At 37.0% G+C, this 17427-nt stretch overlaps 2 protein-coding genes across 8 annotated transcripts in view; both read right to left on the bottom strand.

The window, feature by feature from the left end:
- The window catches only part of HSPBAP1 (HSPB1 associated protein 1), a 57213-nt gene that overhangs the window by 28442 nt on the left and 11344 nt on the right, over positions 1-17427 (bottom strand). For 6 of the 7 annotated variants that reach the window (XM_026707989.2, XM_026707990.2, XM_087920420.1 and 3 more), the window contains exon 2: positions 7350-7529. The exons of the other annotated variant lie outside the window; for it this stretch is intronic. In XM_026707989.2, the coding sequence (XP_026563774.1) occupies positions 7350-7482 (133 nt within the window). In that variant the 5' untranslated portion in view covers positions 7483-7529. The remainder of the gene's footprint in view (positions 1-7349; positions 7530-17427) is intronic. 7 annotated transcript variants of the gene reach the window in all.
- SEMA5B (semaphorin 5B) overlaps positions 14312-17427 on the bottom strand; it is a 601210-nt gene continuing 598094 nt past the window's right edge. Inside the window, exon 24 of the transcript XR_015740811.1 lies at positions 14312-14325. The gene's annotated coding sequence lies outside the window, so the exon portion shown is untranslated. The remainder of the gene's footprint in view (positions 14326-17427) is intronic.

Here is a 17427-nt window from a genome sequence, read left to right as displayed (position 1 = left end):
AGGCTACCTGGAGGTTTATCTGTGTCATCAGGGTCACCTGAGTAGAGCAAATGGGTGTGGCATCTTCTTGGAACTGTTGAAAGGACTTGTTGTAGACTAGACATAAATGATGTCATATCCCTCCCCCTCTGTTGAGAGAAAGCTGTTCAATTTTGACATAGATGGTCTCTTTGACCCCTCTTTCAAACCAGTGGTCCTTTCTGTCCAAAATGTAGACTTTGCTATCTTCAAAAGGCCACAAAAGAGTGGCCTTTGTCTTTTAAATGCAGATGGACTGCTGAATCTAGTCCTGATAGGTTTGTTCTATGTTGTGCCATATGTTTATGAAGTGGTTGTTTTGTTTCCTCAATGTACACATCTACACATGACTCATTGCATTGTACTGCATACATAGGAGAACAACATTAATATGCCAAAGGATGCCAGTAGACAGATGGTAACCAATTAAAAAGAGATCTAAGGAAGATGGAAGGTGTATACTGAAATACTATACAATAGAGATGCCAACATCCAAGGTACCTTAGAAAATATTCCTTATTTACAAGAACCTCTTGTACTAAAAGTTGATGTTAGATCAGCACTCTATCATTACCAAGTGGGAAGGCTACAAGGACTAATGTAACACCTACTGAAATATGGCAAGCAGCAGCAGAAGAACTAGTCAAAATATTAACCAAGATATGTTAGCAAATCTGAAGAATGACACCATGGCCAACTGATTAGATGAGATAAATCTACGTTCCAATACCCAAAAAAAAAAGGTTTATTGTGCAAATTATTATACAATATCCTTATTGTCACATGCTAGCAAATAATGCTTAGGGTTATCAAGCACCGATTAGAGCCCTACATGGAAGAAAAGATGCCAGATGTTCAAGTTGGCTTTGGAAAAGACAGAGGAACATGAGGCATTATTACTGATCCAAACTGGAAAATAGCAAGAGCTAAAGAAAGCCAAAAAGATGTCAATATGTGCTTCATTCATTATAGAAAAGCCCTTAATTGTGCTGTTCACATCCAGCTGTAGAAAGTGCTCAGAGAAATGGGAATCCCAGAATAACTTCTTGTTCTCATGAGCACTTATATACAGGTTAGGAAGCCACGGTATGAGCAGATTGTGGCAAAACAGACTGACTCCAGGTTGGCAAAAAAGTGCAACAAGGCTGCATACTCTCCCCTTATCTATTCCACCTACATATGGAATATACAGTATACCGTATTTCCCCATGTATAAGCACCCCCTTTGTATAAGCCACCCCCCCAATTTTTGGACTGTGAAGTTTTGAAAAAATATTTTATTAGAGAAACAAGTTATGAAGAAAGAAAATTTACAAAGAAACAAAATTCGACGTCTAGATCTACAACTTCGGTCATGACGCCGAAAGAAGGGCGACGAGCAATCTACGCATCGGAACGAGAGTAGGAACGAAGCATTCAGGCCGATGCCTAGCGTATGCATTTCTATCGCATACTCGCACTCGTAATCGTATCATCACGCAATTTTTACAAAAAGTATAGCATACTGCTGGAAAACCAGTTTATTCCTACTTTATTATTTTATGCATTTTTCACGTATAAAAAGTGTACCTGCTTTGTATATGCCACCCCCCTACTTTTTGGGCTTGAAAATTTTGGAAAAAAGGGGTGGCTTATACATGGGGAAATACGGTATTAAAAAAAGCTGAATCAGGAAAAAGATGAGTTGGTTTTAACACTGGAAGAGGAGAAAATGTAACCTGCACTATATGTTGATGTCCCTTCCCTGACAGCCAAAAATGCCAAGATCTGCAAACAAGGATGCCAAGTTTTGCAAGCTAAACTAAAACCTAAAGTGCACAGGGGGAAAAATGGGACTAAAATTAAATATAAAGTCTAAACTAGTATAATGACAACAGATATTAATAACCAGTCTTAGAACTGACAATGAATATATCAAAGTAATGAATAGGTTCTGCCTTTTAAGATCAACCATCAACAGTAGAGGAACCAGCAGTCAAGAAATACATCAAATACTTGATAGACCAACCACAAAGGCCTTGGAAAAAATACAAATGCTGTGATGTGTTTATATCTACAAAGATCAGAAACAGACGGTATGGTATGGTATTCTCCATGACTTTAAAGAAGCAGGATTGGAAGAATATTGACTCCTTTGAATCTTGGTATTGGAGAAGATTCCTGAGAATACCAGGGACAGCCAAGGAAACAAACCAATGGATCATTGAACAAATCATCTCAGAATTCTCACTTGAGACACAAATAATGAAGCTCAAATAATCCTAGCTTGGACACATTATGTGAACCCCCATATTTCTAGAAAAGACTCTAATACGGTGGAAGAATCAGCAGTAAGGTGGGTGGATTCAGTGGCAATGAAAGCACCACTTGGAGACTTGAAAGAACGGGTTAGGAATTGATCATCATGGAGAAAATCTCTCTATAAGGTCTCTAGGAGTTGAAAACGATTTGATAGCATACTGTCAGAGCATATTCATCAACTGGAATAGAGCATGGTAACAAGGTCAGCCAATGAAGACTGTTTGGAAACTGAAACTAGAAGTAGCCTAGGCATGGCTCTATATTAAGCTCTGCAGCTCTGAAGCGATGTTAAGCTCTGAATCTGTCTATTGAAAATGATCTGCTGTGTATCTTGCTTGCTTGCTTGCTGAAACAAAGTGAAACTGATGTCTGTTTCTGAGCTCTTGAATTGCTTTTCTGCTCTGAACCTGTAACATGTCTGCTTCTGTTTGAATTTGCTCCATGTTGGAGAAATCTACAACTGGTATTGTAAAATTTACTTGTGTTTATAAAGAAGTTAATTGAAGCCTCAGCCATCTGTGTTTACTTTTCTGGCACGGAATTTACGCTGCAATACTCTGAACACATACAATCAATAGTATGTCTGTGCTTATCTATATTTCAAGGACATAGATCATTGTAAAAACTAATTATAGATTTCTGAGGGATGGATTTTATAGATCAGCCAAATGTACATATTTCACTAGGGCATGAAAAGCATATTTGAATCCACCAGCATTCATCTTTTTGTGAACAAAAATCTGTACAAAACTAGATGAGCTTTTGGTCTCCTCCAGCAAGATTCCCTTTCTGTTTTTATTCTCTTTAAAGCTTAAAAGTCAAAACAGATTTTAAACGCTGGCAAAGACATTTTTCAACATTACTGCGTATAACAAAGGTGCGTATTAACATCTGTTTGCTATTGTTCAAAATTCCTTCTTTTACCATTTCTCTCAACCCATTGGCATTCTTTTATCTTGTATGATTATATTTAATTCATACCATAAAAGGCAGATAATACTGCAGTATCAAGATGACAAGGACCTTTCTATACAAAATATCATCAATGGCAAGGACAAATTTTAATGATGGGGCACGAAACTCTTCCAAAAATATTATTTAGAGAGCCAGTGGATATGTCTCTTCTTGGAATAATAAAGAATATTGAGAGCCTCTGAACATTGCCAATTGATGGAGAAGGAAGTGAGCAATTTTAGTCAATTCCCTTTATGTCCTATTGGCCCTGATGCAATTGGCCATATTGCTCTGGAGGCTTCCCCAACCCTTGAGCTGACTTTAAGGAAATACAGTGAGTTAGAGTAATCTGGAAAAATGGGCAAGAATTGTTTCCCCACTTCATAAAGTGAGAATGTCCCATAAGTAAAACTATATTCATATGGACAATATTCTGAAGTTCTAATGTCTTATTAGAGAGAAAGCAGATGGCTTGACTGTTACTGACTTCCCACTACTAATCTCAAAAAGCTAAGCAGGGTCAGACCTGATTAGGGTTTCAAGGGAAACCATTAAGAAAACTACTAAGAAAAAAAAAAAAAACTAGGATTGGTGCCTAGTCGGGAAAGTAAGCAAATAAGTAAATGGAAGGCTCAGAAGAAGGCAATGCCTAATCGGTTCAGTGTTTTTAAGGCAAGACAATACAGTGATTTGTCTGAAAAGTCATCAGATATCAAGCTTGACACAAAGCAAACTCTATTGTGTTATTTATATAATAAAGTTTATAACGTAAGTTTTCCTATATGCAACAGAATGTACGACAAACCTTGGGAACACAGAGGATGAAACAAGACCATTATAGGACGGAAGACCATTACATAAATTATTCCTTAGTCCAGGGGAGTGGGAAAGCATAAGAAAAAGACTTTGTAACTCCACCTTAATTTTGCCAAGTATAAGCTGATCTGGAGACTTGCTTCGGCAGGCTTTCAAGATTCTGTTAAGTTATCCTACTTGCAATAAACAGTATTCCCGAAATCGGGGTGCTTCTTGTTTCCTGAGCGTGCCAACCTCAACAGAATTGACAATATTGTAAGTGGAATGCAAATCTATTACTGTGCAAACAATTAAGACTCAAGATAAAACTGCTTAATTTTATCCAGAGTAGATACGGAAGGGCTTGGAGGAACTAATCTTACTTTTGGCTTTGCGTAATCATACACAGTTTTGCATTATCTGAAATGCAGAAATGTAAAGAGAGCTAGAAATTGTACTTGCAAACTCAATATTTGTATAAAGTGAACTTCTTCCTCACCCCGAAATTTTCCCATAGAAGGAAAAAGGGGGTGTTTTATTCCCCAATATTGCAATGATGCTTATGGCTTATCAGACTTTCATTTCTCATTACAGGAACTAGGCCATCAGCCCAAAAACATAACACACAATATTACACATTAGCCAAAACTACTGTTGCTGGGGAAACCAAATTGCAGCAGAATACATGAATGGCAGAACAATTGTTAACTCTTCATTTAACTCATCAGGTACAGTTATTTAATTACAGTATGGATGCTTTTCATTCTTACCAGCAAGGCATCTCTTATTATTCTGACTGCATGGGAATGGCTGCTATGAGATTCTCAAATGTTCAGATTTATTTCAAACAAAAGCAAAAATAAAACCCGAAATTACTTTTCTTTTAAAAGTATGCACTTAGAGTTTCCCCTTAAGGTTTGGCTTTTGTCCAAATGCAAAGTTTAATGAATATTTCCTCTTCTAAAAATGCAGTTAATCTGCAGTTTTTAGTAGATTTACAGAAATAAGATCAACTGTGTTCCGCCTCTGATATGAATGTGGACTATATAAGAAATAATAGACAAAAATTAAATAATGTACCATGGGCCTGATCCATCTGCTCTAAAAAAAGGGGGGGCAAAAGCTGAGGGAAGCAATATCCAGAGTTCATTCCAGTGCTTTTCAAAGACAGATAATTTGGTACCGTCCAGATGTTTTGGGATTCAAATGTTACTCGTTTAGCTAGCAAAGCCAGCAAAGAAATATTGGTGTAGGTTCAAAACCTTGCACATTGGGCTGGCTGAATTTAGTATACAATCTGTCATCTCAGCTAGCCTCAATTTCTTGCAAATTCTTGCAAGAACTACTAAATTTATTTACTTGGATATTTTATGTGCAAAATTCAAAATTATTGCTGACAAAGTCAAAAGATTATATAGCTTGTTCTGTGGCCCTCTGAACAGAGATTTTGAGTAATTTACCTCTGATTCAGCAAGAAATAAAAAAGTATTCATTATGTTGTGAATTATTCATATTTCCATGGTAAATAATTAAAAATTATCAATTAGGTACAGTTGTCCAATGATAATGGAATAAGTTTTTTTTTAAATGAAGTTAGCATGAAAACCTGCACTCATTAAGATACCTGAATGATAGAAAGCGATAGGATAGTCATAATTTTCATGCTTTGCATCAGGTCATGCACTTTAGGCTAACTCTCTCAGCTTCTTATTCCTTTTTAAATATCGTAAGATGGGGAGTAGTCTACAGACCTGAATGTATTTATCATAAAATAATATCTTATATCTAGAACTGAGTATTCCATATGCTGCCTTTCAATTAATGTTGCTACCAAATTTATTATAGATTACTACAAAGCTGAAAGTGTGGTATTTAAGGGGCGGGAGCAAATAAAAGAATAAGAAATTGCCCATCTATATAACCTAGGGTAAAAGTGATCACTTTTAGTACAAGCATGCTTTTAGGTAGAACATTTTACACAGCATCTTTCATCAAAGGATTCTAGAGATCTTTACATGAATAAAATCAGATAAGTTCCATATAAATAATAAAAGACAGTATTTTCGCATTTTCATTTCAATATGGAAATAAATATTGGTGCTTAATCACAACTCCTTGGATCCCAGACACTTCTGGAACTCAAAATAAAATTGCTTAAGCAGGATTGGCCATTGTGTGTTCTCCCAATCCCAACTGTACTTGTATATCAACATAGCTCAGAACAATAAACACAGCACAGATGTTTCTGAAGAAGTAATAAAATCCCTTCTTAATATGCATTCTATTTACTATGGACAGGTTCTAAACAATAATGTACAACTAGAGTTCTAACAGGATTTTTGAACAGCGAACGATATACTCTGTACTGAGGTACTTCCTTTCACTCCTTTATGTTCAATGTATTTATACATAGTTATTTTGCAGTATGTTTTATTGAATCTACAACATTTTGTGGATTAAAAATTATCAATGTTCATTGTAAACAAATACGTTGTACTGTCAATTGTAGTTATCGGTAGTCCTTGAATTACAACCACCATTGAGCCCCAAATTTCTGTCATTAAATGAGGTGTTTGTTAAGTGAATTTTGTCCCATTTTATGACATTTCTTGCATAGTTCTTAAGTGAATGACTTCGGTTGTTAAGTTAATAACATAAGTTCAGTGAAACTGGCTTCTCCATTTACATTGCTTGTCAGAAGGTCACAAAAGGTGATCGCATGACCCCAGGATAATGAAACTGGGATCAGTATGAGTCAGTTGCCAAGAATCTGAATTTTGATCACAACCATGGGGATGTTGCAAAAGTTGTTAGCGTGAAAAATGGTCATAAGTCAATTTTTTCAGGGGCATTGTAACTTTGAACGGTGATTAAATGAACTGTTGTAAGTCGGGGACTACCTGTATAGTGAAAGCAATGTCAAACTTTATGTCAGCGCACTTCCATTCATGCAGGTAAACTTCTTCCCATCCCTCCAAACATTTAGAATAGATGCAGAGGAAGCCTTAAGGGAAAAGAAAGAATTTCTTTCTTTCAGGAATACTGGTTAGTGGATGGATGTCAATGGATGTTTCATTTCATTTCATTGTATACTTGGAGGGCACCTTGTTGCTAATCCGTCTCACAATGGACATGCTTTATTATTGTTCTTTATCATTTTAAAATGAATGATATTACCATGAACCATCTTGTAGTATTTCCCATTTATTTTAAGGAGAAAATACACCTGAAGTACTAAATCTGTACAGGGAGAAATGAGAAAAAAGGTTGTACTTATCTACCTGTGTCCTTCCTTCCTATTCTAAAAACTATTTTCTTTCCAGCCAATAGACTAGCCAGATGTGTAACATTCCAACGAAGTACCGGCCAATCGAAGGTCATGTTGCTAAAGACCACTGGTTTTTGAAGAGTCATTACAATTTCTTTAGCTTCTTCTGGTGTAAACGGTTTGACTTGCTCACCTACAAATGAAACAGAGTATGATATCAAGTTTAAGCTATCATATGAGAACAATTGCAGGATCAAAATATAAAGCATCTATTGCTTCTTCAAATGTTTTTTTTCACCAAATTTTGATGCCATCTCAACAGGAATATGTTAAAATGTACATAACAATTCAACAATGGTTTTCTAATGTGCAGCATAGCACCATGATTTACAATTAATCTGAAATTAATTGCATGTCTCTGACTGTTTAAAAGAAATATAGTGAAGAAAAAACAGCTTTTCCAAATGCAGATACATCTATATATAGCAATCTTCCCCAATCTGATTATGGTGGACAACAATGTCCATCATCCCTAGTTACTGGGCATTCATTACGGGTTTTAGTCTAATACATGGGGAAGCCAACTTTGAAAAAGCTGGTATAAGGTATTGTCATGAGATGGCTGAATATGCTGATGCAATCAGTTTCATGTAATTAAATATTTTTTGCAGTATCAAACTTTTAAAAAACTCAACTTAAAAAAAAGAAAAAGACTAAACATGAAGTGTGCCTCCTCAAAGTCTATGCTAATCCTAGATTTCAGTATATACCTTAGATTTATATGCCCATTGAAACTGTCATTGTAAAATGTTGGCAGCCTTGAATAAACTCTGCACTTTTATAAAAATTGCCCCAAAGGGCAATTGTTAAATGAAAGGACCTTTTTTTCATGCAAATATAACCATCCTATAGAGTTTAAAATAAAAAAGCAAGTTATAGCCAGAAATTATAAAAATATTTTCCAATATCGAACAATGATTGCAAGTAGCTATTTAATTAAAAGTGTTTTTGAAAAGATGACGAATATTTTGACTTGTTCAAAGTTATTGAAAATCACAAAACTTTCTGAAAGTTGGATCAAAGAAAATAGTTTCCTCCTTCATCCTGCTTTCAGAATGCTAAAACCTGTAAAAGGTTCACTGAAGATACTTTTTTTAAAAAAGTAATATTATTAAGGATAACAACTGGAAAAATTAAAAGCTAATTCACCAAAAATACTTCTACTCCACTTTTCAGTACTAAAAAATTGAGTGGTTCTCAGACTCTTGAAAATCGGTAGCAATCATAGATAACAAACCTTAGAGAACAGTTGAAGTTTAAAATAATCAGAACATTGATAATTGTTTAAAAACATTTTTATGTTATGCAAATGAAACCAACTTTTTTTATTCGTCATTAAATGACAATTCAAACAGGAAGCTATTTATTTATACGGATTATTTATATGTTTACTCCTAATAAGCAATATTCCCCTAGCAACTAGAGAAGCAATTTAAAGCTATAGAAAGAAGAAAAGCCACAGAACAATAACTTTAAATAGAATAAAACCATTTCCAATATAAAAACAAAGCTGGCAAGAACAATACTGAGTTTGAGGAAAGATAACTATAAAGTCTTATAAAATGTTGGTGCTATGCCATTTATTATTTTATCAAAATTTTGTTAAGCACGGGATTATATAAAGTAGCTTCCTTTAAACTGATTTCCTTCAGGTGTGTTAGACATTACCTTCTCTAATTTCCAGCCATACCGTCTGGGAATTATGGTAATCGATGCAACCCGGTTTGAAAAGTCTGGCATAGTTTACTGGGCAATGCGTGTTAAGTATTCATGAAATCGCCCGAGGTTTTGTACCTGTCCATTCAAATTAGAATTCTGGGCTCCTGCTTTAGAATTTCATAAAGCCTCAGTATTCTTTGGAAGAAGGTTTTTTTTTTTAAAAAAAGTTGGGACTACTGTCTACCAGAGCAAGGAGGAGGAAAACATCAGAATCAGGGAACTGTATTCTTAAAAAGAGTAGATGATTTAACCTACAGAATTTATTGCCATACTACCTTATTTCTCATATAATAAAGCTGGGTCTTTTTTTTTTTTTTTTGAGTCCCGAAAAAATGGCTAGGCCGTCTTTTCGGGGGTGACTTAATTCTCCCCTTTGCATCTTCAGGCGGGTGGGCGGCGACAGCTTGGATGTTGACCTCGCCGTTAGTGGGGCACTTTGTATCGGGGTCAATGCAGGCAGCACCATATCCGGGTATGCAACAAAAGTGCTTCCTAACGGCAAGCCCCCCCACCATTCCCCCCCATTTCGCGTGTTTTAATATAGGTCTTAATTTGGGGGGAGGGGCTTAATTTCATTTCATGCCTATAAAACATGCTGGGACTTCCTATTGGGGGAGGCCATATTATTGGAGAAATAGGGTATGTTGCAATGGTGAGTCCAATGGATGGCTTTAAAAGGAGATTGCATGCAGTCAGGGGATGCATTGCTATCAAGGGCTATTAGACTCCATGTACAGGGAGCAAAATGCCTCCACATTCTACTTGAAGGCGAATGGGTGACAGGAGGCTATGTGCCTAGCCCTTGCTTACAAGTACTTCAAAGAATCTGGTTGACCACACATTAAGAAACCAAATGCTAGATCATGATGGGCTTTCAATCTCATCCAGCAGAAATGTTCGTGGACTGTAACAAATCTACAAACTCTTCTCACTCTAGCATTGATGATACTGTTGCCTAGGTTGGGTAATGAAATGGCTTCAAGAAAACAACCAAGCTCAGAGAACATCAAGGACCCCTCATTTCAACCCTGAGCTACAAACACTCTTATACATTTTGCTTTGTGAGCAATTGACAGCCAGTTTGGTGTAAGGAGCTGGCCTAGGAGTCAGGAGACTGTCATTTCTAGGTCTTTCTTGGGCACGAAATTCAGCTGGGTGACTTTTGTCCAGACACTTTCTCTCAGCCAAAGCCTCTTTATAGAGTTGTTATTGTGAGGAAGCAAGAATATTAGGTATGTTTCGTGCCTTCAGATGAATAAAAAAAACCCAATAACAATAACAACAACCCACAAGGATTTAATTGTCATCTTTTACTTTTTGGTTTTGCATATCAAGTATCATTTTTGTGATATTTCACAAGGAGCAATTTGGAACGCATGATATTCCTAAGACTGAAAAGGCAGGAGTGAGACTAAGATCTTAGCATCACCCTCTGCTCCATATCTAAAGGAGTGAGGGTTTCACAGGAGCTGTATTCTCTGCCAAATGTTGTGTTTCAGCCTTGCAAAAGGGAACATTGTCAGTAACCAGGCAATAAGCTCAATGCACAGAAAGCAAAATTAGACAAGGGGACACCTCCAGTGTTGAACAACAATTGCAGACACAGCTACAACTCTTGGCAGGCTGCCATTGTGAATGGATTAACTAGTTGTTATCGGGCATACTATTGTGGTCACCTTGACCAGCGATTAAAGATCAAAGATGTGTGTGTGTGTATGTTTAAATATTTCATGATAATAAAAGAGAACCAGTTTCCAGGATATTTTTATGAATTAAAAATGACAGTGTTTGGCATTTTGTTTCTGAAGTATTAGATTCTATTTTACTTATTAGAATTCTATCATGCTTCCTGACACCCATTTATTTCATGGTAATGAAGTACAGAGGTAGCCTTCTATGATCCAGCAGCTGTTCTAGCACTGTCTCCCAGTGAAATGCAATCATTCCTAGTTAAACTATCCTTAACTGCTTGACAGCTGTCCTTTTGCTTTTATAGACTTTTCTACAAAGGTTCATCATGTGCAATATATCTGGACTGAAATTCTAGGTCCCTGGAAAGGGATACTAGGGACCAGAAAAGAACATAGATCTTTTGCCACAGAAAGAGATGTCCATACGAAGAAATCCTCTTTCTTACCGGTACAAAAAAAAAACCCAAACCCTTGCTTGTTGCTCCCAACACTAATGGCAAAAAAGAGAATCCAGGACAACTTTTGGGCAGATGCCAAGCCCTCCCCATTCTTTCAGTGCACTATCAGAATGGATGATAAAAATGGGAATACTGATGATCAAGCAGGAATAGATACTCCAATCAGAATGACGCCTGTTTTATTCTCTGATGAAAACCCTAGTGCAGTCAAAACTGCATCACCTAGTTACTACATGTGATGCCTGTTGCAGGAGATACAACAAACCACAGTGCTTTTTCCTAACATACTACCCCTTCAGGAAATCTTCTGAGTTTCAGGTTGGAACACAGTCTAGTTAGCTTTAGGTAGAGATGGAGAACCAATAACCACTTGCGGCGGCGGCTGTAGTGGATCTTTACTAAAAATCTGGGCTATTATATTCCTCTGAATTGGGACAAGTACACCTGTTAAATCAAATTATTCTCTTTCCTTTTACAGCTCTGAGTATCTTTTTTTTCTCCCAAATTAATAATTAAAATGCTAAATGTTAACTTTCTATTATTTTGAGAGATTCATGGGATCCTACCCAGGCAACTTTGTCTCAGTGCTGGCCTTTATTTTATGGTTCGCGCTTTCCCTCCTTTTTGTTCCCTGGAAATATGGCTTGTCCCTACTTTACAAGTATTTAAAAATACTTGTATTTTTCAAAACATTTGCATTGTAGGGCCAAACAACACTGCTCCATTAATCTGTAGACCTTTAGGTTAAACTTTTGATGTCCTTGCTTTTTAACTATTGATTTCCATTGTTTATGTAGGCCCTTTATTTGCCAAATTATTCATTAGGATTGGGGCAAGCTATAAATATAAATAGTCCTCATTTAACAATCACAATTGGGACCAGCAACTCAGTTGTTAAATGAAAAGGTTGCTAAGTGAAAACACCATTGTACTTACGATCTTATTTCAGTTTTCCTTCACTTTATAGACTTGCAGAGGTCATAAATGCAAAGACTGGTTGCAAAGTTACTTTTTCATCACTGTTGTAAATGTGAATGGTCACTAAATGAGACAGAGGCTAAACGAGGACAACTCTATTGTGAAAATAAAGAAATAATAAGCCAAATGCTTCTTTTAATGACATGGTATCCAGGAAGAACAATTGCAATCTAACTGTTGATGTCAGCCTCTGTACAAAAAAACAGAATTCTTCTGATTGCCCGGAACTCAACTCATTGCAACATCTCACCAATTGATCCCACCCCATCTAGGATTTAACCTTCTCTTTTCACCCTCATCCCTTTAGATCAGTTTGAAGCTTAGCCTAGCAACCCAACACACTGTTATAAGCACAAGCTAATTTCATCCTGTCAGCATGATCAGGGAAGCATTTTCAAGGGTAGGTCATTTAACTATAGTACATCACTCATCCTTTCCAGGGAGCTGCAAGCATAAGCAAAGCATTTCATGTGCATTAATCAGACCAGGAGCTTTCATCTTTCTGAGCTACTGCTTTGTTTGTCCAGGAAGTTTTCACAACTTCACCAAGCTGGCAGCTGGAATACTTTTCTTTGAGTCCAGGTGCCTTCTTATATTTGCTCTGCCAGAATCAATTAATCCTGCAGATTTTAGGATCCGCTGGAACAATTACCACCGATCTTGCTTCTTTGTATTATTCTGTTCCCATATTGGTAAGTAAATTTAAACCTATCTAAGCCAAAACAAATGGGTACAAATCAATTGCCTCAGTGAGCCACCTACTTCTTCCCCTTATGAAGGGGACAAGTGTCACAATCTGAAGTCAGTAGGAACATTAGTCAACATGAACTATCCCCAGTTATTAAAATGGGATCTAAATATGCTTAGATGCAGATGTCTTTCAAGAATCAGTCTGGGAAGATAGAAAACTTTACAATAGTGATGGATGATCAAAAGGAAATTAAAAAAGCTTTGCCACCTGCAAACTTTTTTTTACTTTGCTTATATGATGCTAAATAATTTTAGCTTGAAATATTGACCAGGATGCTTGTGGTAAAGTGTACACCACAGTAAATTAGGAAATTAATTTATCTGTTCTTCTCCAAATATTAGGCAGCTTATTGTCCCCTTGCTCTTAATTTATTTGCATTTCTTAACTACGTGCATTTATTTAGGTCACTGTTTTATTTAATGATAAAATAATGGCAGGTTCCACAACAGAAGCAGCTAGAGTGTCCATGGTGGTAGATTGTCTGAAGAAAGTAGCAAGATTTGTGTGGACAACTCTGAAACAGAGATATAAGAAACACTGAAATAAATTAAATATATTCCATGTTTCTATTGTCTTCCATCCATGGAATGGAAAAAAATAGATATATTTTTTTTCTTGGTGTGGTATCCGTATTTTCAAAACAGACTGTGAGCTCTTCCTCACCCATTGACAGCTGTTAAGACAATAGAGATATCTTTGTTCTTTACAAAATAAACTGTCCAGTGCGTCATGCACAGGCCACACCCACCCCAACTCCACAAAGGCAAAACAGTCACAATACGTCACGATACGTTATGTGACGCAATTGAGTTTGACACCCATGGTCTAGAAAGAAAAAAAAAAGGATTCTACCTCAACTGTAAAAGTGACAACATCTTGTTTGCACAATCAGGAAATAGGCCAATTGCCAAGGTAGTTATTTTGGAGTTACTCTTAGCCATTCTATCTACATCTTCAAGAAGAGGTGGAACCGGAAACAGAGAAGAAAGATGGGGTGGAAAAAAATAAATGAAGTATGGGATTAGCCAGAGAGTATCAGCTGGTATTTTAAGAGAGAGACACATCAAAAGGCAGAAAACAAGGAAGCTGAGCACAGCTGAGTCATTGGTTGAACAGTTTTTTTGTTTGTTTGTTTCATTTGGAGAGCTCTTCTCTTCAGCCCTGCCTTAGAAAATTAAAAATTAAAAAAAGATGTACTTCATCACACCATTTCTTCTTATTTTTCATTCACTCCTATCACTTCTTCTTCCCTTCTTTTCTCTGTCTCTACCAAAATGGAGGAAGCGTTAGAAGAGTTGTGGAGTTTGAAATCTGCTCCCCCGCACACACACACTACAGGACAAGAGAAATGCTGAATGAAAGCAAGCTACTTGAACTGATTTGATTGGGATACCACTCAGGTTCCTCTGCACCAAACCAAATTCTTATCAACTCCAATTAGAACCAGCAACACCTTCACTAATGGATGCAACAGTACTAATAGGGTAATCACAGCCTCGAGAACAAAATCTTGCCTCCTTTCTTTGGATGGTAGTTTGACTGTGATGCCGTGGCCACCATCTGGCTTTTTTTTAATCTTCTCAGGGTGGCAGAAGAGAAACCACCAACAATTATTATAATACACGGCATTTGGCTTGCAGTGACAACATTGCAGGCTCTGTTTTCGATTCTAAAGTTTTCCAGTTAAGAAAACTGAATCCCCTTGCTTTCTCCAGATCCCTGATCAATATTGAGGATCTGACAAACAACGCTCCCCATTCTAACAGTCATGCACCTATCTATGCAAAACAGAGATACCCTGACGATAGCATTCAATTTGGAACCCGGTTTGGCATTTCAGAAAACAAGCTGATTTAGTTTGACCTGACTGGAAGCTGCCAAATCAGCTAGGGGCCTGAATCTGAATCTTCCATTTAATGTTACAGAAAATAAAGCAAAAAATAGAGAGCCCAAGGGTGCTTTTTCAGGAGGCAACTGAACTTTCTTGTTTTTTGGTCTTTGAAGATGTTTGGCTTCTCATTCCAAGTAGCTTCTTCTGCTCTGACTGGTTGGTGGGGAATGAAGGATTTATATTCCTTGCAGACAACTGGTTATTTGCATCCTTTTAGAGGGTTATTGAAGCACTTGGAGCTTTAATGGCCCCCTAAAGGACTCTCTTAAGGACCCTTTAAAAGGACGCTGTCTGCAAGAAATATAAATCCTTCCTTTCCCCATTATCCAGTCAGAGCTGAAGAAGCTTCTTGGATAAGAAGTGAAACATCTTCAAAGAAAAGAAAAAAAACAAGAAAGTCCAGTTGCCTCGTGAAAAAGCACCTTTGGGACAACCATAACCTAGATGACTGAGAATCTCTATAGACTTTTAAGAAATAGAGAGCCAACCTGAGGCAGTGATTAAAGTACTGGGCTAAAAACTGGAAAAGTGCAAGTTCTAGTCCTCTCGCAGGCACAAAACCCTGCATAGTTTGGGCTGGGTGATTTTCCCTCTCAGCCAACTCATCTTGCAAGGTTATTGTTGTTGGGAAGACAGATTACAAATGCTGCCTGTACAAAATAACGGCAAGATATAAAGCTATTTAATACTAATGGCTACATGCACAAAAATTAAAGAGAGCTGTTGACAACATTAAAAAAAATTAACCTTCAGTGGATTTTTTGCTTATATAGAGCACATTTTCCAGTATTGAATTTATGTTTTGGAGTTCATTGAAAAAGTTATGCTTATTTCTCATATTTTATTTTTTTAAAATGTTGTGAGATGTTTTCCCAAGGTTTGGAAAAACAGGAGTTCTTTATTTTCCCTTCCTTCCCTACATAGACTGGATGGGGGCAATGTGGGATATATCACAGCTATTTCTCTAGGCAAGCATCTTGCAAAATGTGAGGCTTGGGACTGGAGAGAGGGCGATACGATGAATGAAAAATAGCAAAGGTGGTTTTGTTTTCCATAATTGGCACTAACGGCACAAAATGAGATAGGATGGGAGAGGGGGAGATGATGGATGTGGAACAAACAATGGCAGGAGAACATGAACTCTCAGTATTTTCAAGGTTCACACCTTCACAGTTCCGCAGCCTTTCACAAGACTGCTTTAATATTCTTGCTCCTGGGTATAAAGACTAACAAAGAACATTGAGCTCCAGGCTAGTCCTATGATCTATCATTTTAGCTTCCTTCCCCAAGGAGCTACGATTGGAAAGCCTCACTACTGTAAAATAATTCACTGTGACTTGAAGATAGGACCCCGCCTCCTCCCTCCCCCTTTCCTCACTCTATGGGGATCTTAGGGGAATACACATATTGTGTAGAAACTCCAAAATGGATGCCGATTGTTACAAAACCAGAACCTGACACAAACATAATTCTAAAGTTGGCCTTTTTGTAGGAGGAGCTGGCTTGGATTTAAGGTTTCCTCATGCTCATCGTAGGGTGTATCAAATTTTTCAACTTTCAATTTCCAAACATTAGGGGTGCTCAAATGTTTTGATGTGCCTTGGGGACTGTAAATATATTTTGCTTACTTTAATATAATTTAGATGTGCTTGGTAAGTAACTCTATAAATATAACTTTTGAATATTTTGTTTGTTTCATCTTGCTGCAGGGAATCCAAAATCAATTGAATGATGTTGGTAGGGGAAAGGGAAGAGCTTTGGGTTAGATAAATGTCTCTTTTTCTTTCACAACCCTTTCTCACTTTTAAAAATTATGGAGGACCCCAAAAGAGCTTTTGTTTAAAATTGAAATTGGTGCAGCTACTGGTGCAGCTTCTCAAGATTATTTAATGGAATATTAATATTATTGAATATTATGTTTCAACTGACAAAACATTTTGATCTTGTAGACCTGAGAGTCTTGGAAGGTCTCAAGGTACGTAGGACCACACTAAGAAAACAGCGGCTTGGATAATGATTGACAGAGTGACTGTCCCTGCACTCTCTGAAGCATTTGTCTTGCTTTGACCTCTGTCACATCTGGCCATCATATCAAATCACCCAAATCCTAAGCACATACTTCATCTCTTCAAATAGGGAAGCTTTTTAACAATTTCTGCGGTTTTTGCTCAAGTCCTCAAGAAACAGTTGTATTTGACATTTACTGCAAGGGTTCCCAAAAAAATGTGGCTGATTGCATTTGCAAGACTATTTCATTACACAGAGTAACCAATCTATCTTTTGAAAAAACCAAACTAGTTTTATATGTAGAATTGCTACTGATCGACAAATTTTTTTTAAAAAAAGAAGAGCATCTCCATAGAGGCAAATTCAAATTGTTGGACTGCGAGTCTCCTAACTGTGACACCTCTTCCGTGGCCTATTTAATATTCATAAATAGCCCTACTTCTCCTGTTGAGCTTTAAAACTTTAAGGGAAAAGGCGACATCATTCTTTCTGCTGGTCCTCCTCCTAACTTTTAGTGAAAGGACTAGCCTACCAGG

Source organism: Pseudonaja textilis, chromosome 1 (assembly GCF_049901715.1).
Source record: "Pseudonaja textilis isolate UNSWEBS1 chromosome 1, rPseTex1.2, whole genome shotgun sequence".
NCBI lineage: Eukaryota > Metazoa > Chordata > Lepidosauria > Squamata > Elapidae > Pseudonaja > Pseudonaja textilis.
This window is presented reverse-complemented; position numbering and strand designations above follow the sequence as displayed.